Below are 23,221 nucleotides of genomic sequence, written 5' to 3' on the forward strand. Positions count from 1 at the left end.
GTTGTGCGGGCCTTCTTGCAGCTGGTCTGGTGTGCCTTGCACTTCTTTTGGGACTCGCAAGGCAGGCTGCAGAGGGCACAGCTGAAGGCGGTGGACAGGCTGTGGCATCTCTTCAGGTGTCTGGTGAGCCCTCTGAGTTCAGTAAAGCGGCGAGGCGGCATGCAGATGGGGCAGTTGAGCGCGTCTGTAGTGAGGGGGTATTGGAGGTAGACAGTGTGTAGGGTGGGGCGGCCATTTTGTGGAGCGTTAGGGCCCTCTTGGTCGTCCTCCATCACACGGCTGGTGGGGGGGGGCATCCTCCATCAGTGGCTGTGTCCGGGGAGTGTTTGGGGTTTCCCCCAGTGTCTGGAGTTCCTGGGAGGTGTGGGTGTCCTGCAGGGGGTTGCCCCTCGGCGGCAGGGGTTGCTGGGGTACAGGAGGCATGTCTGGCCACCGCAGGAAGACAGGGGCGTCATCTCGTGGCGGCTGGGGCTCCTGGGGTGCAGGAGGCGTGTCCGGCCATCGCAGGAAAACAGGGGAGTCGTCTCGCGGCGGCTGGGGCTCCTGGGGTGCAGGGGGTGTGTCCGGCCATTGCAGGAAAACAGGGGGGTCGTCTCGCGGCAGCTGGGGCTCCTGGGTTGCGGGGGGTGTGGTTGATGGGCGCAGAAGGGCAGGAGAGGCCTCTCGTGGCAGTTGCAGCGATCGGCGGTCGGCGGTCCGGTCTCGCGAGGTCTGGAGCGGCGCGTTCGCGGGGGGGCAGACTCCCAGTTGCTGCAAAATATCAAGGGGCTCCCCAGGCGCCGCGAGTGGCGGTGCCTGGGGCTCCCGACAGGAGTCTCCCGACCGGCCGGGCGGCAGTTGCCCAGGCACATCGCGAGGCTCCCCGGGCCGCTCGGGAAGCGGCAGCCAGGGCAGGGGGCAGGGATCCCCCGGCCAGAGCAGCGGTGGCAGGAACGTGCGGCAGAGCCCCTCCGACAGCGGTAGCCGGGGCGTGGGGCAGGGATCCCCTGGCAGCTCCGGCCAGAGCACGTAGCGGGGCTCCCCAGACCGCACAGGCGGCTGGGACCTGGGGCAGGGATCCCCGGGCAGCTCAGCTGTTAGCGGCTGGAGCACGTGGCCGGGCAGCTCAGGCTGCCAGAGTGAAGCCGACAGCCGGGACGCGGGGCAGGAGTCCCCTAGAGCCCCGGGCAGCGGCAGCCGGGGCGTGGAGCTGGGATCCCCCAGCGGCTCGGGCAGCGGCTGCCGGGGCAGGGGACAGGAGTCTCCTGGCAGCCCAAGCGGCGGCGGAAGCCGGGGCGCGGGGCTGGGATCCCCGGGCGGCTCAGGCAGCGGCCCCCGAGGTATGGGGCTGGGATCCCCGGGCGGCTCTGGCAGCGGCCGCCGGGGCGTGGGGCTGGGATCCTGGGCAGCGGCGGCGGAGGCACGCCAAGGGCTCCCGGGCCAATCAGGCGGCGGCAGCCGGGTGCGGGCCGGGATCTCCCGGCAGCTCAGGCAGTGGCCGCCGGGGCAGGGCACAGGAGTCCCCGGGCAGTCCACGCAGCAGCGGCATGCGGGACGTGGGGCTGGGAACCCCTGGCGGCTCGGGCAGCGGCCGCCGGGCGTGGGGCCGGATCCCCAGGCGGCTCGTAGCGGCCGCCGGGCGTGGGGCTGGGATCCCGGGCGGCTCTGGCAGCGGCCGCCGGGCGTGGGCTGGGATCCCGGGCGGCTCCGGCAGCGGCCGGCCGAGATCCCGGCAGCCGCGCGAGGCACCTTGGGGGGTCGCCCGGGGCGATCAGGCGGCGGCCGCCAGGGCGTGGGGCTGGGATCCCCGGGCGGCTCCGGCAGCGGCCGCCGGGGCATGGGGCTGGGATCCTCGGGCGGCTCCGGCAGTGGCCGGCGGAGATCCCCGGGCAGCCGCGGCGGAGGCACGCTGAGGGTCTGCCTGGGCGATCAGGCGGCGGCAGCCGGGGCGTGGGGCTGAGATCCCAGGGCAGCGGCAGCGGAGGCACGCCGAGGGGCTCCCCGGGCCGATCGGGCAGCCGCCGGGCGCGGGGCAGGAGTCCCCCAGGGGATCGGGAGCAGCGATCTGGCCGCGCGGCAGCCGGGGCGTGGGGCTGGGATCCCCGGGCAGCAGCAGCTGGGACACGTGGCGGGGCTTGCGGCAGGGACTCTTCCGCGTCTCTGGCAGTGGCCGGAGCACGCGGTGGGGCTCCTCAGGCAGCCCCTGCAGCAGCAGCGCAGTGCAGGCAGCTCCTGGGAGGGAGGCTGTGGGGGGGTCCCCCCGCGGGGGCGGGGGCTGGGGTGTAGTGGGGCACTTACCCATGAGGAGTAGCGGTTGGTCCGTGGGCGTCTCCTCCGGCAGTTGAGGCGGGCGGGAATGGGCTCCAGCTGGTGTTAGAGATGGTGAGGCTGTAGGTTCCTCCAGATGGCGCTCGGCAGTGGGGTGGGCTCCTTGCAGCTGCCGGTCGTCAGGGATGCTTCCTTTCAGCTGCTGGTCCTCAGGAACAGGCTTCTCAGGCTGTGGTTGCTGATGAGCAGATGGGAGTTTATCTGGCGGCAAGCAGATAGCGGTGTTGTCCACTGGTGGCTGGGGAGCATGGCGCCTGCTCCGCCGCGTGGCGGGGTCTCGCTCCATCGGTTTTGGGATACGGGAGCTCCTTCCGACAGCACCTCGGTCCTCGGACTTCCTGGCTCGGCATGTTCCTGGAATCCTAGGGGCTACTATAGCTGGGAGCCTGTGCAGGGCAGCAGAATGCTTCTGAACAGGGCTTGGTTCCCCGGGCTATAGTGCAGGAGCCACAGGGTCTGTCCCTTGGGACATAGTCAGGTCCCCTCAGTATGAAATCTCATATTAAAAGAGATTAAACTGATAAGAACAGATTTAAATTTTATTAGAGAATATTTAAAATAAACAATACAAAGTGTTTGAGGCGTCAGTTATTGTATCATTGGGGGTAACATACAGGTTGTGGGGGGATGTTAGCATTTTGGTGTTAGGCAGCATATACATATACACAGTCTGTCATGTCCCCAATGCGGGGTATACGGTGGGAGAGTTCAAGGTACAGCCAGCAAGCAGTGAGGGCACATCACTCATACAAACAGGTTATGGATAGTCGTGGGCATGAGTAAATGAGCGGACTGGGTAATGGTGATAGGGTGCCCCTCACGGGGCAGAGTTCAGTTTGGTTGGTTCAGGGCTCAGGGGATAAAGTCAAAGAGCCGAGAAGCGATGCTCGGGCTTTGCGGCACGCGCACACCCCCTGCCCCCACCGCTTTCTACCTCGCCGGGGCGAGCACTCAGCCACGCAACGAACACCGTAGCGAGGTAACTCTAAGTGAGGCTCACTTCCCTAAAATGACTCCAGTGGAAGAATTCAAAGCAAGAACCCTTGACACACAATTCTGTTAAAAAAAAAGAAAGAAAGAAAAAAAGAGACAGTTCCCTGTACGCTCCTCCTTTCCACAAAAACCCACCCACTGACCTGCGGCCCGAGCGCTCGCACCCCCACACTTTTTTTTTCTTTAATTATTTTCCTTGAGTCACGCTAGGAATGTGACTCAAAGGGCCACAACCTTCCTCCTCTTCTGCTCCTATGAACTAGCCCTCGTCTGGGCAAAACATTTACAGAGACTGTTTCCTAGGTTAAGAGGGTGGCATTTTCCCAATGGGAAAAGGGATGGAAATTTTCTCTTCTGTGGGGAGACGAGGGAAAGAACGAGCCAAACCATGCCATTAATTCTGGAAGGTATACTAAAGAGAGCAGTTTAAGAACCTACACAGAATAGACTAAGAAAGCAGCTGTTTAACTGACCTGCAAACAACGACAAAGTAAAATCTGCAAGAGCAGCCTTTCAACTCAGAGGCTTAATCATAAGATGTAACTAATAACTGATGAAAGAGTCACAGATGACTCGAAACCATACTCTTAGTACAACCCAAATGGTAACACAGACAACACGACTTTTCTTCGCTGCTCTTCAACCACGATATTCTCCCCATAGGGAGGCCCACCGTTCCTGGAGGTTCAGTGCCGCAATAACGGGGCGCTGTGTGCAGTGGATGGAGGAAGCTGCTATTCCGTCTCCTATTCCAAAAATCAGTGTAATAGCTAGTCCTGAGATAGAGGAAGTATCAGTTATTAAAGTGATAAGAACAGATTTAAAACTGTGATTCCAGCGAATGTTAAAATGATCTAAACTACAGGTTAATAAAAGTATTTCTAGTCCTCTGCACAGAACGCTTAAATTATCCCCAAATCGCAAGTTTGGGTTTAAAAAGTCATAAACGGCACATCATCCAGTATCTGACACTTGGTGAAATCTAAGTCTAGAACGTACAACCATTTTGGGGGTGGTGCCCTGCTTCTCAACAGTCTGCCCTGAGGTTGCCACTCACAGTCACGAGCTACTCCAGACGGCTCAAGCCCCTCCCTCTCATGGATCAGTAACTGGTTAGGAGATAGGAAAGAAAGGGTAGGAATCAAGAGTCAGTTTTTACAACTGAAAGGGGTAAATAGCAGGCTTCCAAAGTATGAGACGAGACTACAGACATTAGGGCTTGTCAGCTTAGACAAGAGATGACTAAGATCCCTATAGGATACAGCACCGGTTCTCAACCAGGCGTCTGCCAAAGGAAACCTGGGCTCGACCCACCTCCGCGGGCCACCAAGCCTGCCTGCCTGGTTTGCAGCAGGGGAGGGGCACAACAAAAAATTGCAGCATCACTGCAGAACACAAGAGAGAGCTGTCCCCCTGCCATCATCGGTAAGGGTCGCCTCCCAGCCACAAACAGGCAGCAGCTAGCCAAGGAAACACACACCACCGCTCTGTTCAAGGCGCAAAAGTCCGACCCCCATTCTGCTTTCTTCCCACGACATGAGATAACAATCTCACAAAACTGGGGCGGAAACGCATAACGGTTACTCTCCAGGAAAAGCTGTGCTTGTGCTTTTGCTTTTCGGGAGCGGGGAAGCAGAGGGAGACAAAAGATTTATACCATCTGAAGAGAAACCAGAGCAACCTGCAGAGGCACTGCCAGGGGAAAGGCGCCTTCCGCTCAACTCGGAGTAACTACACCGACAGCCCCACTAAACCTCTCCCTTTTAGAGGAAATTTAATTGAACCGATTTAAATGCCAAATTGGCTCATGGGAACCGGGGACATTGGGAGCAAAACCAGCCCCTTGAGCAGCGACTCGCTTCGCTGCACGCAATGCACCGTGGGTATGGAAATGAGAGTTCCCCGCCGGCCTCCAGCGCTCAAAGGAGTCTTTTCTCAGGGCTGCGTTCCCCAGCTGGGCGGAGATTGGGATGCGGGGGAGGGGGAAAGCTGCTCTCCTGAGACAGTCCCGCTGACGCCCAGGCGCATGGCGGAGGGAGCCGGGCGGGAAGCCAGAGGGCAATCGGGCCCCCGCTGGGTTAGCAGGCTTAAAACCCAGGAGCAGACGCACACACCTTGCAAAGGAGCAGGAGCCGGGATCACGAGTAAGTGTCAATGTAGGGGGGAGGGGTAGCTCGGGGGCTTGAGCATTAGCCTGCTAAACCCTGGGTTGCAAGCTCAGCCCCGGAGGGGGACCCTTTAGTGGGGGATCGGTCCTGCAGTGAGCAGCGGGTTGAACCTCCTGGCAGCCTCTGATTTTACTAAGATGATGGGTTTTTTTTTTCATTTGTTTGTTTGTTTGTTTTTAAAAGTGTAGGCCACAGAGTTTAGGCGTAGAAGTTTCTGGTGGTCAGGGAATAACGTACAGATTGTTGAGGGGGTGCAAAATTCAGTTTAAGATCAGGTGGCGTAAGGAATACATCATCTGCCATAGCCCCGATTGGGAGTAAAAGGTTAACGGGTCAACGTACAGACACTGAGATAGGAGGGTAGGTTGTTCATATGACGGCTATGTTCAGGTGTGGAGTATAACGAGTGGATACGATGATGGGGCTGGGTTGACCCTCATTTGGTGAGATTTAACATTCAGTGAGTTTACGGTTCGAGTTCATACGGTCCAACGGAAAACGTCTCTCAGTCATTGAGATTGTATCTGCCAGCCGGGGTGCGACCCGGCATTGTACCTGCTGCTTGGTCTGCCTCTGCTACAAAGTAGCTTACCTGAGATCCTTGGGGTTCGGTGAGCTGCAGCTAACCTGACCTGATGCACGGGAGCAGCTTTAAACAGCGCCGTCTCTGCCTGTGCGTGCAAACAAAGCAACCAACCAACCAACCATCTCCCCAACAGCCCGGAAAGCCTTCATCCCTCATACTAACGGTTGAAAAGACTCGCCACAGAAAAAAAGGATCCCAGCTCCTTAAACAATCCTCTAGCAAGACAAAGAACCTCACATATCTATCGACAGCCTCACAAAACATTAGACCCCAAGAAAACATAACAATATTTTATTGTAAAGAAAACAAGGGTTTCCAATCTGTTTTCAACAACTCGAACAAATCTGCTCTAAAGGGGCATCATTACAGTAAAATTCTTTCTGCTTTTCTAACCAGAAGATTCTCCCCAGAAGGAGAGGCACCACCGGTCCTGGAGGCACTGCAATACCAGGTCAATGCATGGGGTGGACAGAGCAAGCTCCTATTCCAGCCCCCTGTTTCAAAAATCAGTTTAATATACAGTCCTCAAATAAAGGACATATCAGATATTCAACTGATAAGAACAGATTTAAAGTTTATTAGAGAATATTTGAAAATGAACGATACAAAGTGTTTGAAGCGTCAGTTATCGTGTCATTGGTGGTAACATACAGGTTGTAGGGAGATATTAGCGTTTTGGTATTGGACAGCATAGATTTAAATGTTTATTAGAAAATGTTTAAGAAGAGATGATACAGAAAGTTTGTAACATCAGTTACTGGTCATCAGGGGTGATATACAGAGTATAGGGGGATGCTAGTACTTTGGTATTGGACAGCACATAACTTATACAGTGTGCAATGTCCCCAATGTGGGGTATACTGTGGGTGAGTTCAAGATACAGTCAGCAAGCAGTGAGGGTACATCACGCATACAACAGTTAAAGACAGTCGTAGGTATAAATAAGCAAGCCAGGTAATGGGGCTAGAATGACCCTCACATGGCAAAGTTAAGGTCTATCGCACTCGATCTGAGCACTACACCCCATCTGAGCTCAAAGAGCTGAGCACGCAAGAGCGGCGGCCCGGGCGGGCAGGGGGAGGGGCCCGAGCGGAGGGGCGGAGCCGCGTGAGCAGGTATGCAGATCTGTGTGCGAGCAGAGCATCGTGGGAGCGGACGCAGGCTGCCAGGCAGGGCCCGACTTTGGCACCGGGAGCTCGGCGTGGGGAAGGGACGGTCTCCGGGGGCCACGTCGGGGCAGCTGTCGGCAGTGGGGGCCGGTGTGGGCGAGGCCGGCGGTGGGGGCGCGGCGGTCCGCCCCGTGTGTTATAAGTGCGGGGCGAGCCAGGGCGGGCGGCGGCCGGGCAGCAGGAACTCATACTTACCTGGCAGGGGAGATGCCATGATCACAAAGGTGGTTTTCCCAGGGTGAGGCTCATTCATTGCACTGCGGGTGTGCTGACCCCTGCAATTTCCCCAAATGCGGGAAACTTGACTGCATATTTTGTGGTAGTGGGGGACTGCGTTCGCGCTCTCCCCTGGTGATTGGTTTGAACAACAGACAACCGATAGTGGGCTGTTAAGGCTTAGTGCACTGCAAAGCAGATTTTCAGGAAAACAGTTGTTATTCTGGGCCTTTGGGAGTGCTCTTTTCCACAGGCCCTGTACTTCTAGGTATCTTTGTCACACGTTCCTCCTTGTAAGCAAAGCTCAGCTCTGAAACTTTACTTGGGTCTCTCTGTGTTCTTGGCTTTCCCTAGTCTTTTGCAGCTGATCTGCTCTCTAGTCTGCTTTTGGGGGGCTTGGACCGGTGCCTTCCTTGGCTCTAAGGGGAGCTGCCTGCCTGCCTGCCTGCTCTGCTTCTTTCCCTGCTTGTAGCTTCTTGCCTGGCCCTTCTTCTCGGGCTCTTCCTCTTTTGACGGGAGGACGGCCTGTCCAAAACGCCTGTCCCACCCGGTCTCCTCGTCCAACAGGCAGCCTCGCCCCCTGCCCTGGGGCCGCTTTGGCTTTCGCTGTCTGTTCCTGTCTCTTGGTGGCCACCCTGTCTGTGCTAGGGAGACTAGGCTGTCACAACCCCATGCTGGAGGAGGGCTTTCCGTTGCTTGAGGCCCACCCACCGCCTCCCCGAATGCCCTTTAGCTACGCTGCGGGTTAGGGCGGCGTGGCCGTGTCGCCCAGCAGCGGGTTTTCCCTTTTGCACACCTCTGACGGACGGAGCTGTTTTGACTTAACTGTTCAGCACGCACCGACCCTCGGGCCTGGGCTGCACGGGGAACGTAAATCGGCGCGGCTACATCAGTCCGCGCCTTGGTCGGAAGAATTCTTCCGTCGACCTAGCTCCCGCCTTTCGGGGAGGTGGATGGCCGGCACCAACGAGGAAAACCCTCTCCAGGACCCTTCTCCGGGAACAGTGCCCTTCCGTTTGGGGAGATTATGCTGCTTTAAAAAAGAGAAATTGTTTAACTGCCTTTCTCTGAGGCAAGGTTGACTTTGTATTGCTTCCCTCGTGGCTCCTTATAGCAGTTGTGTTCTGAAATCTTTAGGGTTTGACTTCATTTATGATGAAATCTTGCTGTAACTTTATTCTAATTTTCAATGAGTAACTAGACCTGAGCTGTTTGGTGTGTTAGTGGAGGATTGTTTAAAAACCTGGGATTCCACTTTCGGCTGCCTTTCCATTACATTTCCTCTGAAAGCCCACCGTAAGCCTCCACTTCCTACATAACTCTCTCAAACCTGCAGCCATCAGGCATACAGAAGATGCTTACAGTTTCACTCCATACGAGTCCAGTTCCTTGCTGTTTCCTGTCTAACCACTGCACACATATGGTATCCCCTCCCTACCCGGAGCTGCTTCCTGGCTTTTGCGCTCAGGACAGGAAAACGAGAATGGAGAGGTAAGCTGTGCAGGGAACTCTTCCTCAGCTCGCACTCCACCCCCCAAGGGCCTTTCGAGGTCTTCTACGGACTTCAGGTTTCATTTGATTTCCAAGGTTTATGGGCTCATTAATTAGCCATCTCTCCTAATGCAGGGATCCTACGGGTCAGACCAAAGATGGATGGCCCAAAAGAGCTAAGAAACAGAAATAAAGGTGAGAGCTAGGCGTTACATTCAGATGAGCATCCAGAAGCTGGCTGTGCCCTGGCATGTTCAACGCTGCCCAAAAGAAGGAGCTAGTCAGGTAGCACCCAAATCTGGTGGCTAGTCGGTCTGCTGGGAAATAAGGAAAAGGAAAAGAATTAAAGGAGTCAGGCAATAACAAGGAAATGAAAAGGTTTGTCCAACGGGTTCTGTCTGATTGACCATCTTCCCAGCTACCCGTCCAAGTTAAAGACCTAGCCCAGTATCCTGTCTGCTGACAGTGGCCAATGCCAGGTGCCCCCAATATACTTTTTTCATACTATAGAAAAGCTTCAGCCAGTGACACCAGCTCAGGGAGCACTCTTCTGTTTTTCTCACAGCAAGCAACAGCCTTGCCAAAGCAAAGCCTTAAAAAATTGGGTACAAACTCATCAACATTCCTCGCCACGGAAATCTTTAGTAAAAGGCGAAAGATTTATACGAACTGAAGAGAAAGCAGAGTATGTAGAACTTGTGGCAGAGGCGCTGCCGGGGCAACCGCCTACGCTCCCAAAAGTCAGGGTGACTACTCTCCCAGCCCGCTACACCGCTAGCTATCAGAGGAAATGGAATTGAACCGATTGGCAGTCCGAGTTGGATCATCGAAACCGGGGACACAGGGAGCAAAACCAGCCCCTCGACCAGGGACTCGCTTCGCTGCACGCAATGCACTGTGGCTATGCAAATAAGATGCTCCGGCCGTCTCCGGCGCTCAAAGGAGTCTTTTCTCCGGTCTGCCTCTGCTCCTTCCCCGGCTGGGCGGAGATTGGGATGGGGCAGCTGCTCTCCTGAGACAGTCCCGCTGATGCTCAGGTGCATGGAGGACGGAGCCCGGACGAGAAGCCAGAGGGCACTTGGCCCACAGCTAAAACCCGGAGCAAATGCACACACTTTGCAAAGTAACAGGAGCCGGGATCTCGCACATGAGATTCTATCTGCCGGCCGGGGTGCGACCCCGCGTTGTACCTGCCGCTTGGTCTGCCTCTGCTGCAAAGTAGCTCGCCTCGCTCAGATCCTTGGGGTTCGCTGAGCTGCAGCTCACCTTGATACACGGGAACAGCTTCAAATCATGGAATATCAGGGTTGGAAGGGACCTCAGGAGGTCATCTAGTCCAACCCAATCCCCAACTAAATCATCCCAGCCAGGGCTTTGTCAAGGCTGACATTAAAACCTCTCAGGAAGGAGATTCCACCACCTCCCTAGGGAACCCATTCCAGTGCTTCACCACCCTCCTAGTGAAAAGGGTTTTCCTAAGATCCAACCTAAACCTTCCCCACCGCAACTTGGGACCATTGCTCCTCGTTCTGTCATCTGGTGCCACTGAGAACAGTCTAGATCCATCCTCTTTGGAACCCCTTTCAGGTAGTTGAAAGCAGCGATCAACTCCCCCCTCATTCTTCTCTTCTGCAGACTAAACAATCCCAGTTCCCTCAGCCTCTCCTCATAAATCATGTCTTCCAGCCCCCTAATCACTTTTGTTGCCCTATGCTGGACTCTTTTCAGTTTTTCCACATCCTTCTTGCAGTGTGGGGCCCAAAACCGGACACGGTACTCCAGATGAGGCCTCATCAACGTCGAAGAGAAGGGAATGACCACATCCCTCGATCTGCTGGCAATGCCCCTATGTATACAGTCCAAAATGCCGTTAGCCTTCTTGGCAACAAGGGCACGCTGTCGACTCATATCCAGCTTCTCTTCCACTGTAACCTCTAGGTCCTTTTCTGCAGAACTGCTGCCTAGCCATTCGGTCCCTAGTCTGGAGCAGTGCACGGGATTCTTCCGTCCTAAGTGCAGGACTGGGCACTTGTCCTTGTTGAACCTCATCAGGTTTCTTTCAGCCCAATCCTCCAATTTGTCTAGGTCCTCTGTAGCCTATCCGTACCCTCCAGCGTATCGACCGCTCCTCCCAGTTTAGCGTCATCTGCAAACTTGCTGAGAGTGCAGTCCACGCCATCCTCCAGATCCTTAACGAAGATATTGTACACAACCGGCCCCAGGACCGAGCCTTGGGGCACGCCGCTTGAGACCGGCTGCCAATTAGACGTGGAGCCATTGATCACTACCCGTTGAGCCCGAGGACCTAGCCAGCTTATAGTCCACCTTATAGTCCATTCATCCAGCCCAAACTTCTTGAACTTGCCGACAAGAATACTGTGGGAGACCGTATCAAAAACTTTGCTAAAGTCAAGGAAGAACACATCCATTGCTTTTCCTCATCCACAGAACCAGTTCTCTCCTCACAGAAGGCAATTAGGTTAGTCAGGCGTGACTTGCCCTTGCTGAATCCATGCTGACCGCTCCTGATCACTTGCCTCTCCTCTAAGTGCTTCAGAATTGATTCCTTGAGGACCTGCTCCATGATTTTTCCAGGGAGTGAGGTGAGGCTGACTGGCCTGTAGTTCCCCGGATCCTCCTTCTTTCTTCCCTCTTTTAAAGATGGGCACTACATTAGCCTTTTCCCAGTCATTTGGGACCTCCCCCAATGGCCATGAATTTTCAAAGATAATGACCAGTGGCTCTGCAATCACACCCGCCAACTCCTTTAGCACCCTCGGATGCAGCGCATCCGGCCCCATGGATTTGTGCTCATCCAGCTTTTCTAAATAGTCCCGAAGCACTTCTTTCTCCACAGAGGGCTGGTCACCTCCTCTCCATGCTGTGCTGCCCAGAGCAGCAGTCTGGGAGCTGATTTTGTTCGTGAAGACAAAATCACGAAGGGGGAGGGTGGGGAAGCATTGAGTACATTAGCTTTTCCCACATCCTCTGTCACTAGGTCACCTCCCTCATTCTGTAAGGGGCCCACACTTTCCTTGACTTTCTTCTTGTTGCTAACCTCCCTGAAGAAACCCTTCTTGTTGTTACTCTTAACATCTCTTGCTAGCTGCAACTCCAAGCGTGAGTTGCCCTTCCTGATTTCACTCCTGCGTGCCTGAGCAATATTTTTATACTCCTCCCTGGTCATTTGTCCAATCTTCCACTTCTTCAAACGGCGCTGCCTGCCAGTGCACTCAGCCTCACTTGGCAGGTAACAAAAGGGATCGAGTGGCCGTCCAGTTTCTGGAGAGTGGCTGACAACACCCGACCTTCTGCCCTGAGGAGAAACTGACGTGAGACAAGGCAGGGGAGGTCACTCTTGTATTGGACCAACTTCCGGTGGGGAGAGAGCGAGAGAGAAGCGAAATGCAAGCTGCACTCTTTCCCCAGCAGCAGGTGGGCCACGTCGTCTCTCTGATGGCCTGGCTTCCGGGACGGGACCCGCTACAACTTAGATAATTTTTTACCTCAAGGTTCCCAAGACACAGACAAGGTTTTCATCTCGAGGCCAAAAGACCAAAAACATCAAGACACTTGATCACGGCCAAGCACTTGGATAGGCCAAGATTTAAAAGTTTATTAGAAAATATTTGAAAATGAACGATACAGAGAGTTGAAATGTCAGATATTGGTCATCGGGGGTGACATACAGAGTATAGGGCAATTTTAGTTTTAAATGTTTATTAGAAAATGTTTAAGAATAGATAATACAGAGAGTTTGTAACATCAGTTACTGGTCATCAGGGGTGACATACAGAGTATAGGGGGATGCTAGTACTTTGGTATTGGACAGCACATAACTTATACAGTGTGCAATGTCCCCAATGTGGGGTATACTGTGGGTGAGTTCAAGATACAGTCAGCAAGCAGTGAGGGTACATCACGCATACAACAGTTAAAGACAGTCGTAGGTATAAATAAGCAAGCCAGGTAATGGGGCTAGAATGACCCTCACATGGCAAAGTTAAGGTCTGTCGCACTCAATCTGAGCACTACACCCCATCTGAGCTCAAAGAGCTGAGCACGCAAGAGCGGCGGCCCGGGTGGGCAGGGGGAGGGGCCCGAGCGGAGGGGCGGAGCCGCGTGAGCAGGTATGCAGATCTGTGTGCGAGCAGAGCATCGTGGGAGGGGACGCAGGCTGCCAGGCAGGGCCCGATTTTGGCACCGGGAGCTCGGCGTGGGGAAGGGACGGTCTCCGGGGGCCAGGTCGGGGCAGCTGTCGGCAGTGGGGGCCGGTGTGGGCGAGGCCGGCGGTGGGGGCTCGGCGGTCCGCCCCGTGTGTTATAAGTGCGGGGCGAGCGAGGGCGGGCGGCGGCCGGGCAGCAAGAACTCATACTTACCTGGTAGGGGAAATACCATGATCACAAAGGTGGTTTTCCCAGGGTGAGGCCCATCCATTGCACTGTGGGTGTGCTGACCCCTGCGATTTCCCCAAATGCGGGAAACTCAACTGCATAATTTGTGGTAGTGGGGGACTGCGTTCGTGCTCTCCCCTGGTGATTGGTTTGAACAACAGACAACCGATAGTGGGCTGTTTAGGCTTAGTGCACTGCAAAGCAGATTTTCAGGAAAACAGCTGTTATTCTGGGTCTTTGGGAGTGCTCTTTTCCACAGGCCCTGTACTTCTAGGTATCTTTGTCACACGTTCCTCCTTGTAAGCAAAGCTCAGCTCTGAAACTTTACTTGGGTCTCTCTGTGTTCTTGGTTTTCCCTAGTCTTTTGCAGCTGATCTGCTCTCTAGTCTGCTTTTGGGGGGCTTGGACCGGTGCCTTCCTTGGCTCTAAGGGGAGCTGCCTGCCTGCCTGCCTGCCTGCTCTGCTTCTTTCCCTGCTTGTAGCTTCTTGCCTGGCCCTTCTTCTCGGGCTCTTCCTCTTTTGACGGGAGGACGGCCTGTCCAAAACGCCTGTCCCACCCGGTCTCCTCGTCCAACAGGCAGCCTCGCCCCCTGCCCTGGGGCCGCTTTGGCTTTCGCTGTCTGTTCCTGTCTCTTGGTGGCCACCCTGTCTGTGCTACGGAGACTAGGCTGTCACAACCCCATGCTGGAGGAGGGATTTCCGTCGCTTGAGGCCCACCCACCGCCTCCCCGAATGCCCTTTAGCTACGCTGCGGGTTAGGGCGGCGTGGCCGTGTCGCCCAGCAGCGGGTTTTCCCTTTGGCACACCTCTGACGGACGGAGCTGTTTTGACTTAACTGTTCAGCACGCACCGACCCTCGGGCCTGGGCTGCACGGGGAACGTAAATCGGCGCGGCTACATCAGTCCGCGCCTTGGTCGGAAGAATTCTTCCGTCGACCTAGCTCCCGCCTTTCGGGGAGGTGGATGGCTGGCACCAACGAGGAAAACCCTCTCCAGGACCCTTCTCCGGGAACAGTGCCCTTCCGTTTGGGGAGATTATGCTGCTTTAAAAAAGAGAAATTGTTTAACTGCCTTTCTCTGAGGCAAGGTTGACTTTGTATTGCTTCCCTCGTGGCTCCTTATAGCAGTTGTGTTCTGAAATCTTTAGGGTTTGACTTCATTTATGATGAAATCTTGCTGTAACTTTATTCTAATTTTCAATGAGTAACTAGACCTGAGCTGTTTGGTGTGTTAGTGGAGGATTGTTTAAAAACCTGGGATTCCACTTTCGGCTGCCTTTCCATTACATTTCCTCTGAAAGCACACGGAAAGCCTCCACTTCCCACATAACTCTCTCAAACCTGCAGTCATCAGGCATACAGAAGATGCTTACAGTTTCACTCCATACGAGTCCAGTTCCTTGCTGTTTCCTGTCTAACCACTGCACACATATGGTATCCCCTCCCTACCCGGAGCTGCTTCCTGGCTTTTGCGCTCAGGACAGGAAAACGAGAATGGAGAGGTAAGCTGTGCAGGGAACTCTTCCTCAGCTCGCACTCCACCCCCCAAGGGCCTTTCGAGGTCTTCTACGGACTTCAGGTTTCATTTGATTTCCAAGGTTTATGGGCTCATTAATTAGCCATCTCTCCTAATGCAGGGATCCTACGGGTCAGACCAAAGATGGATGGCCCAAAAGTGCTAAGAAACAGAAATAAAGGTGAGCGCTAGGCGTTACATTCAGATGAGCATCCAGAAGCTGACTGTGCCCTGGCATGTTCAACGCTGCCCAAAAGAAGGAGCTCGTCAGGTCCCTCTGCTAGCACCCAAATCTGGTGGCTAGTCGGTCTGCTGGGAAATAAGGAAAAGGAAAAGAATTAAAGGAGTCAGGCAATAACAAGGAAATGAAAAGGTTTGTCTAACGGGTTCTGTCTGATTGACCGTCTTCCCAGCTACCCGTCCAAGTTAAAGACCTAGCCCAGTATCCTGTCTGCTGACAGCGGCCAATACCAGGTGCCCCCTACTATACTTTTTTCATACTATAGAAAAGCTTCAGCCAGTGATACCAGCTCAGGGAGCACTCTTCTGTTTTTCTCACAGCTAGCAACAGCCTTGCCAAAGCAAAGCCTTAAAAAATTGGGTACAAACTCATCGACATTCCTCTCCACGGAAATCTTTAGTAAAAGGCGAAAGATTTATATGAACTGAAGAGAAAGCAGAGTATGTAGAACACGTGGCAGAGGCGCTGCCGGGGCAACCGCCTACGCTCCCAAAAGTCAGGGTGACTACTCTCCCAGCCCGCTACACCGCTAGCTTTCAGAGGAAATGGAATTGAACCGATTGGCAGCCCGAGTTGGATCATCGAAACCGGGGACACAGGGAGCAAAACCAGCCCCTCGACCAGGGACTCGCTTCGCTGCATGCAATGCACTGTGGCTATGCAAATAAGATGCTCCGGCCGTCTCCGGCGCTCAAAGGAGTCTTTTCTCCGGGCTGCCTCTGCTCCTTCCCCGGCTGGGCGGAGATTGGGCTGGGGCAGCTGCTCTCCTGAGACAGTCCCGCTGATGCCCAGGCGCATGGAGGACGGAGCCCGGACGAGAAGCCAGAGGGCACTTGGCCCACAGCTCAAACCCGGAGCAAACGCACACACTTTGCAAAGTAACAGGAGCTGGGATATCGCACATGAGATTCTATCTGCCGTCCGGGGTGCGACCCCGCGTTGTACCTGCCGCTTGGTCTGCCTCTGCTGCAAAGTAGCTCGCCTCGCTCAGATCCTTGGGGTTCGCTGAGCTGCAGCTCACCTTGATACACGGGAACAGCTTCAAATCATGGAATATCAGGGTTGGAAGGGACCTCAGGAGGTCATCTAGTCCAACCCAATCCCCAACTAAATCATCCCAGCCAGGGCTTTGTCAAGGCTGACCTTAAAAACCTCTCAGGAAGGAGATTCCACCACCTCCCTAGGGAACCCATTCCAGTGCTTCACCACCCTCCTAGTGAAAAAGGGTTTTCCTAAGATCCAACCTAATACTTCCCCCCAGCAACTTGGGACCATTGCTCCTGGTTCTGTCATGTGGTGCCACTGAGAACAGTCTAGATCCATCCTCTTTGGAACCCCTTTCAGGTAGTTGAAAGCAGCGATCAACTCCCCTCATTCTTCTCTTCTGCAGACTAAACAATCCCAGTTCCTCAGCCTCTCCTCATAAATCATGTCTTCCAGCCCCCTAATCACTTTTGTTGCCCTATGCTGGACTCTTTTCAGTTTTTCCACATCCTTCTTGCAGTGTGGGGCCCAAAACCGGACACGGTACTCCAGATGAGGCCTCACCAACGTCGAAGAGACGGGAACGACCACATCCCCCGATCTGCTGGCAATGCCCCTATGTATACAGTCCAAAATGCCGTTAGCCTTCTTGGCAACAAGGGCACGCTGTCGACTCATATCCAGCTTCTCTTCCACTGTAACCTCTAGGTCCTTTTCTGCAGAACTGCTGCCTAGCCATTCGGTCCCTAGTCTGGAGCAGTGCACGGGATTCTTCCGTCCTAAGGGCAGGACTGGGCACTTGTCCTTGTTGAACCTCATCAGGTTTCTTTCAGCCCAATCCTCCAATTTGTCTAGGTCCTTCTGTAGCCTATCCGTACCCTCCAGCGTATCGACCGCTCCTCCCAGTTTAGCGTCATCTGCAAACTTGCTGAGAGTGCAGTCCACGCCATCCTCCAGATCCTTAACGAAGATATTGTACACAACCGGCCCCAGGACCGAGCCTTGGGGCACGCCGCTTGAGACCGGCTGCCAATTAGACGTGGAGCCATTGATCACTACCCGTTGAGCCCGAGGACCTAGCCAGCTTATAGTCCACCTTATAGTCCATTCATCCAGCCCAAACTTCTTGAACTTGCCGACAAGAATACTGTGGGAGACCGTATCAAAAACTTTGCTAAAGTCAAGGAAGAACACATCCATTGCTTTTCCCTCATCCACAGACCCAGTTCTCTCCTCACAGAAGGCAATTAGGTTAGTCAGGCGTGACTTGCCCTTGCTGAATCCATGCTGACCGCTCCTGATCACTTGCCTCTCCTCTAAGTGCTTCAGAATTGATTCCTTGAGGACCTGCTCCATGATTTTTCCAGGGAGTGAGGTGAGGCTGACTGGCCTGTAGTTCCCCGGATCCTCCTTCTTTCTTCCCTCTTTTAAAGATGGGCACTACATTAGCCTTTTCCCAGTCATTTGGGACCTCCCCCAATGGCCATGAATTTTCAAAGATAATGACCAGTGGCTCTGCAATCACACCCGCCAACTCCTTTAGCACCCTCGGATGCAGCGCATCTGGCCCAATGGATTTGTGCTCATCCAGCTTTTCTAAATAGTCCCGAAGCACTTCTTTCTCCACAGAGGGCTGGTCACCTCCTCTCCATGCTGTGCTGCCCAGAGCAGCAGTCTGGGAGCTGATTTTGTTCGTGAAGACAAAATCACGAAGGGGAGGGTGGGGAAGCATTGAGTACATTAGCTTTTTCCACATCCTCTGTCACTAGGTCGCCTCCCTCATTCTGTAAGGGGCCCACACTTTCCTTGACTTTCTTCTTGTTGCTAACCTCCCTGAAGAAACCCTTCTTGTTGTTACTCTTAACATCTCTTGCTAGCTGCAACTCCAAGCGTGAGTTGCCCTTCCTGATTTCACTCCTGCGTGCCTGAGCAATATTTTTATACTCCTCCCTGGTCATTTGTCCAATCTTCCACTTCTTCAAACGGCGCTGCCTGCCAGTGCACTCAGCCTCACTTGGCAGGTAACAAAAGGGATCGAGTGGCCGTCCAGTTTCTGGAGAGTGGCTGACAACGCCCAACCTTCTGCCCTGAGGAGAAACTGACGTGAGACAAGGCAGGGGAGGTCATTCTTGTATTGGACCAACTTCCGGTGGGGAGAGAGCGAGAGAGAAGCGAAATGCAAGCTGCACTCTTTACCCAGCAGCAGGTGGGCCACGTCGTCTCTCTGATGGCCTGGCTTCCCGGGACGGGACCCGCTACAACTTAGATAATTTTTTACCTCAAGGTTCCCAAGACACAGACAAGGTTTTCATCTCGAGGCCAAAAGACCAAAAACATCAAGACACTTGATCACGGCCAAGCACTTGGATAGGCCAAGATTTAAAAGTTTATTAGAAAATATTTGAAAATGAACGATACAGAGAGTTGAAATGTCAGATATTGGTCATCGGGGGTGACATACAGAGTATAGGGCAATTTTAGTTTTAAATGTTTATTATGAAATGTTTAAGAATAGATAATACAGAGAGTTTGTAACATCAGTTACTGGTCATCAGGGGTGACATACAGAGTATACGGGGATGCTAGTACTTTGGTATTGGACAGCACATAACTTATACAGTGTGCAATGTCCCCTATGTGGGGTATACTGTGGGTGAGTTCAAGATACAGTCAGCAAGCAGTGAGGGTACATCACGCATACAACAGTTAAAGACAGTCATAGGTATAAATAAGCAAGCCAGGTAATGGGGATAGAATGACCCTCACATGGCAAAGTTAAGGTCTGTCGCACTCGATCTGAGCATTACACCCCATCTGAGCTCAAAGAGCTGAGCACGCAAGAGCGGCGGCCTGGGCGGGCAGGGGGAGGGGCCCGAGCGGAGGGGCGGAGCCGCGTGAGCAGGTATGCAGATCTGTGTGCGAGCAGAGCATCGTGGGAGCGGACGCAGGCTGCCAGGCAGGGCCCGACTTTGGCACCGGGAGCTCGGGGTGGGGAAGGGACGGTCTCCGGGGGCCGCGTCGGGGCAGCTGTCGGCAGTGGGGGCCGGTGTGGGCGAGGCCGTCGGTGGGGGCGCGGCGGTCCGCCCCGTGTGTTATAAGTGTGGGGCGAGCGAGGGCGGGCGGCGGCCGGGCAGCAGGAACTCATACTTACCTGGCAGGGGAGATACCATGATCACGAAGGTGGTTTTCCCAGGGTGAGGCTCATCCATTGCACTGCGGGTGTGCTGACCCCTGCGATTTCCCCAAATGCGGGAAACTCAACTGCATAATTTGTGATAGTGGGGTACTGCATTCGCGCTCTCCCCTGCTGTTTGGTTTGAACAACAGACAACTGACAGTGGGCTGTTTAGGCTTAGTGCACTGCAAAGCAGATTCTTAGGAAAGCAGTTGCTGTTCTGGGCCTCTGGGAGTGCTCTCTTCCACAGGCCCTGTATTTCTAGGTATCTTTGTCACACGTTCCTCCTTGTAAGCAAAGCTCAGCTCTGAAACTTTACTTGGGTCTCTCTGTGTTCTTGGTTTTCCCTGGTCTTTTGCAGCTGATCTGCTCTCTAGTCTGCTTTTGGGGGGCTTGGACCGGTGCCTTCCTTGGCTCTATGGGGACCTGCCTGCCTACCTGCTCTGCTTCTTTCCCTGCTTGTAGCTTCTTGCCCGGCCCTTCTTCTCGGGCTCTTCCTCCTTTGACGGGAGGACGGCCTGTCCAAAACGCCTGTCCCACCTGGTCTCCTCGTCCAACAGGCAGCCTCGCCCCCTGCCCTGGGGACGCTTTGGCATTCGTTGTCTGTTCCTGTCTCTTGGTGGCCACCCTGTCTGTGCTACGGAGACTAGGCTGTCACAACCCCTAGCTGGAGGAGGGCTTTCCGTCGCTTGAGGCCCACCCACCGCCTGCCCGAATGCCCTTTAGCTACGCTGCGGGTTAGGGCGGCGTGGCCGTGTCGCCCAGGAGCGGGTTTTCCCTTTTGCACACCTCTGACGGACGGAGCTGTTTTGACTTAACTGTTCAGCACGCACCGACCCTCGGGCCTGGGCTGCACGGGGAACGTAAATCGGGCGCGCTCGTCAGTCCGCGCCTTGGTCGGAAGAATTCTTCCGTCGACCTAGCTCCCGCCTTTTGGGGAGGTGGATGGCCGGCACCAACGAGGAAAACCCTCTCCAGGACCCTTCTCCGGGAACAGTGCCCTTCCGTTTGGGGAGATTATGCTGCTTTAAAAAAGAGAAATTGTTTAACTGCCTTTCTCTGAGGCAAGGTTGACTTTGTATTGCTTCCCTCGTGGCTCCTTATAGCAGTTGTGTTCTGAAATCTTTAGGGTTTGACTTCATTTATGATGAAATCTTGCTGTAACTTTATTCTAATTTTCAATGAGTAACTAGACCTGAGCTGTTTGGCGTGTTAGTGGAGGATTGTTTAAAAACCTGGGATTCCACTTTCGGCTGCCTTTCCATTACATTTCCTCTGAAAGCCCACCGAAAGCCTCCACTTCCCACATAACTCTCTCAAACCTGCAGTCATCAGGCATACAGAAGATGCTTACAGTTTCACTCCATACGAGTCCAGTTCCTTGCTGTTTCCTGTCTAACCACTGCACACATATGGTATGCCCGCCCTACCCGGAGCTGCTTCCTGGCTTTTCCGCTCAGGACAGGAAAATGAGAATGGAGATGTAAGCTGTGCAGGGAACTCTTCCTCAGCTCGCACTCCACCCCCAAGGGCCTTTCGAGGTCTTCTACGGACTTCAGGTTTCATTTGATTTCCAAGGTTTATGGGCTCATTAATTAGCCATCTCTCCTAATGCAGGGATCCTACGGGTCAGACCAAAGATCGATGGCCCAAAAGAGCTAAGAAACAGAAATAAAGGTGAGAGCTAGGCGTTACATTCAGATCAGAATCCAGAATCTGACTGTGCCCTGGCATGTTCAACGCTGCCGAAAAGAAGGAGCTCGTCAGGTCCCTCTGCTAGCACCCAAATCTGGTGGCTAGTCGGTCTGCTGGGAAATAAGGAAAAGGAAAAGAATTAAAGGAGTCAGGCAATAACAAGGAAATGAAAAGGTTTGTTGAACGGGTTCTGTCTGATTGACTGTCTTCCCAGCTACCCGTCCAAGTTAAAGACCTAGCCCAGTATCCTGTCTGCTGACAGCAGCCAATGCCAGGTGCCCCCTACTATACTTTTTTCATACTATAGAAAAGCTTCAGCCAGTGACACCAGCTCAGGGAGCACTCTTCTGTTTTTCTCACAGCAGGCAACAGCCTTGCCAAAGCAAAGCCTTAAAAAATTGGCTACAAACTCATCAACATTCCTCTCCATGGAAATCTTTAGTAAAAGGCAAAGATTTATACGAACTGAAGAGAAAGCAGAGTATGTAGAACACGCGGCAGAGGCGCTGCCGGGGCAACCGCCTACGCTCCCAAAAGTCAGGGTGACTACTCTCCCAGCCCGTGTCAAGGCCTTTTGGGGCTGATGTCATTTGCATGGTTACACCCACACCGGATTGCATGATGGGAATGCTTGTCCAAACGGTCATTTCAGCTGCTGCGGGTTCCCCAGTCTCTTTGTTATTGGGGCAGGAGTAATCCAGTGTATTTTCCTGTTGATTTTGGATCAAGGACAGAGTAACTGTACCTGGCATTTGAGGCCTGAGAGCGTCACCCTCGCCTGAAAAGTACTCAGCATTAAGGGGTAGGGGTTCCTAACGGCAGCACATGGTTGGGGGTAGAAGTGGATGTTTCTTGGTCTCTTGCAGGTGTTGCTGATGTCCTTTTTGCTGTCCCGGGTGTGGAAAGACAGAGGTAGAGGTGGTTTTGAATCTCTTCAAATTGTTGTGAGTGCTGCAGTTGCTCACCCTAAGCTTATGCTGTTAGATCTTTTTCACGGTGTATTTTGGCCCTGAGAGATAAAAGGTGTGTTGTTAGTGAGTGAGGTTGCAAACGTTAGTTGCAGAGGTGGTACATGTGCCACAGAAATCTTGTGTCTGCCCCTGCCCCTGCTCCCGTTGAAGAGTCCAGTATTTGCATAAACCCACCCACTGACCTGTGACTAACAATCTCGCTCTGCTAACTCTTCCAGAAAAACAGGCCAAAGAAAGTGTATGCGAGCACTGTACCACAGCCCCGGTGCTCTTTTCGGTTCCTTCCCACAGAACTTTCCCTCCATAGCAGTCCAGTTCCTTGCTGTTGCTTGGCTAACCACTGCATGCATGTGCTATACCGTACCCTGAGCTGATTCCCGGCTTTTGTGCTCAATACAGCCGTGCTCCTCCATGTCTCTGTGGCGCAATGGGTCAGCGCGTTCAGCTGTTAACCGAAAGGATGGTGGTTCGAACCCACCCAGGGACGACGCTGAGCCCGTGCTACTTCCTTGCTTCCCTGAGGCCTGTGGGGGGGAGCCTCAAAGGTCCCATTTTGCTGCCTCAGTGCTTTCAGCCGGTGGTCCAAAGAGCAGGCTGGATGCCATTCAGAAACCCATCTGCCAGCAGCCGTGCCGGAGGCTCAGGCTTAATCCTCAAAGCCGAGCACAAAAACGTTCAGCCGGGAACATTTCGCTCCCTTCCCGCCTCCGCCCAAGCGGCAAGGGAGAAGCGGAGGAGACAGGCCGGCTCAAAGACGCCTCCCTCCCACTTCCCTGTACGCTGTGCAAAGCTCTTGGCCTGCCTCATGCCTCGTCAGGAAAGCACGGCCATGCGGCCCAAGCCTGAGTCACGTCCGCGGCCTGGCCCGCCCCGCCCCGCCCCGCCCGACGGCCGCGCAGAGCCACGCGAGTCAATGGCAGGTCGAGTCGGGAGCCTCGGCTCTTTCCCCTGACAGCCACACACACAGCGCTGCCTAGCGCCCCGAGAGCCTCCCTCGTGTTCTCCCGCAGCAGCCGCCTGCCGGTGTGGGTGGGAAAAGGGGACCAGGAAGCACTGCAGCCTCATTCCAGGACAGGAGGCCCTCGCCACGCCCAGGCCTGCCTCTTGCCTTCAGCCCAGGCAGCCAGAGGTGCCAGGGAGCTCCCTGGCAGGCCACCGCTTTGCCTCAGCCACCTCTTGCCTCATCCCTAGGCTCTTGGGGATCTGCTGGTCACCGGCTCACTTGAAGGCCCAGAGGGAAAAGAAACAAGCGCACGTGTAGCAGAGAATGGTTTTGATCCATCGACTTCTGGGTTATGGGCCCAGCACGCTCCCGC

The 23,221-nt window shown here is 54.4% G+C and overlaps 1 protein-coding gene and 9 non-coding genes across 10 annotated transcripts; 4 read left to right on the forward strand and 6 right to left on the reverse strand.

Moving 5' to 3' along the window:
• Positions 1-246: 246 nt before the first annotated feature.
• Positions 247-2,593, reverse strand: LOC120375617 (basic proline-rich protein-like). The gene is made up of 3 exons (XM_039496352.1): positions 2,278-2,593; positions 1,968-2,139; positions 247-1,900 (listed from the first exon to the last, which is right to left on the reverse strand). Exons 1-3 carry the CDS (start codon positions 2,591-2,593, stop codon positions 247-249), a joined length of 2,142 nt encoding a protein of 713 aa, XP_039352286.1.
• A 1,369-nt stretch (positions 2,594-3,962) lies between these two features.
• LOC120376526 lies at positions 3,963-4,154 on the reverse strand. The gene has a single exon (XR_005587387.1). It is a non-coding gene; the product is annotated as a U2 spliceosomal RNA (small nuclear RNA).
• Positions 4,155-6,468: 2,314 nt separating this feature from the next.
• On the reverse strand, positions 6,469-6,654 carry LOC120376445. Its single transcript, XR_005587322.1, has one exon. It is a non-coding gene; the product is annotated as a U2 spliceosomal RNA (small nuclear RNA).
• Positions 6,655-7,410: 756 nt separating this feature from the next.
• Positions 7,411-7,574, forward strand: LOC120376197. Its single transcript, XR_005587104.1, has one exon. It is a non-coding gene; the product is annotated as a U1 spliceosomal RNA (small nuclear RNA).
• A 1,929-nt stretch (positions 7,575-9,503) lies between these two features.
• LOC120376031 lies at positions 9,504-9,619 on the reverse strand. The gene has a single exon (XR_005586956.1). It is a non-coding gene; the product is annotated as a U5 spliceosomal RNA (small nuclear RNA).
• A 3,682-nt stretch (positions 9,620-13,301) lies between these two features.
• LOC120376198 lies at positions 13,302-13,465 on the forward strand. The gene has a single exon (XR_005587105.1). It is a non-coding gene; the product is annotated as a U1 spliceosomal RNA (small nuclear RNA).
• A 1,943-nt stretch (positions 13,466-15,408) lies between these two features.
• LOC120376025 lies at positions 15,409-15,524 on the reverse strand. Its single transcript, XR_005586950.1, has one exon. It is a non-coding gene; the product is annotated as a U5 spliceosomal RNA (small nuclear RNA).
• Positions 15,525-19,207: 3,683 nt separating this feature from the next.
• LOC120376213 lies at positions 19,208-19,371 on the forward strand. The gene has a single exon (XR_005587118.1). It is a non-coding gene; the product is annotated as a U1 spliceosomal RNA (small nuclear RNA).
• A 1,933-nt stretch (positions 19,372-21,304) lies between these two features.
• On the reverse strand, positions 21,305-21,419 carry LOC120376074. The gene has a single exon (XR_005586996.1). It is a non-coding gene; the product is annotated as a U5 spliceosomal RNA (small nuclear RNA).
• An 899-nt stretch (positions 21,420-22,318) lies between these two features.
• TRNAN-GUU lies at positions 22,319-22,392 on the forward strand. Its single transcript has one exon. It is a non-coding gene; the product is annotated as a tRNA-Asn (tRNA).
• Positions 22,393-23,221: the final 829 nt, after the last annotated feature.

Source organism: Mauremys reevesii, linkage group 12 (genome assembly GCF_016161935.1).
Source record: "Mauremys reevesii isolate NIE-2019 linkage group 12, ASM1616193v1, whole genome shotgun sequence".
Taxonomy (NCBI): Eukaryota; Metazoa; Chordata; order Testudines; family Geoemydidae; genus Mauremys; species Mauremys reevesii.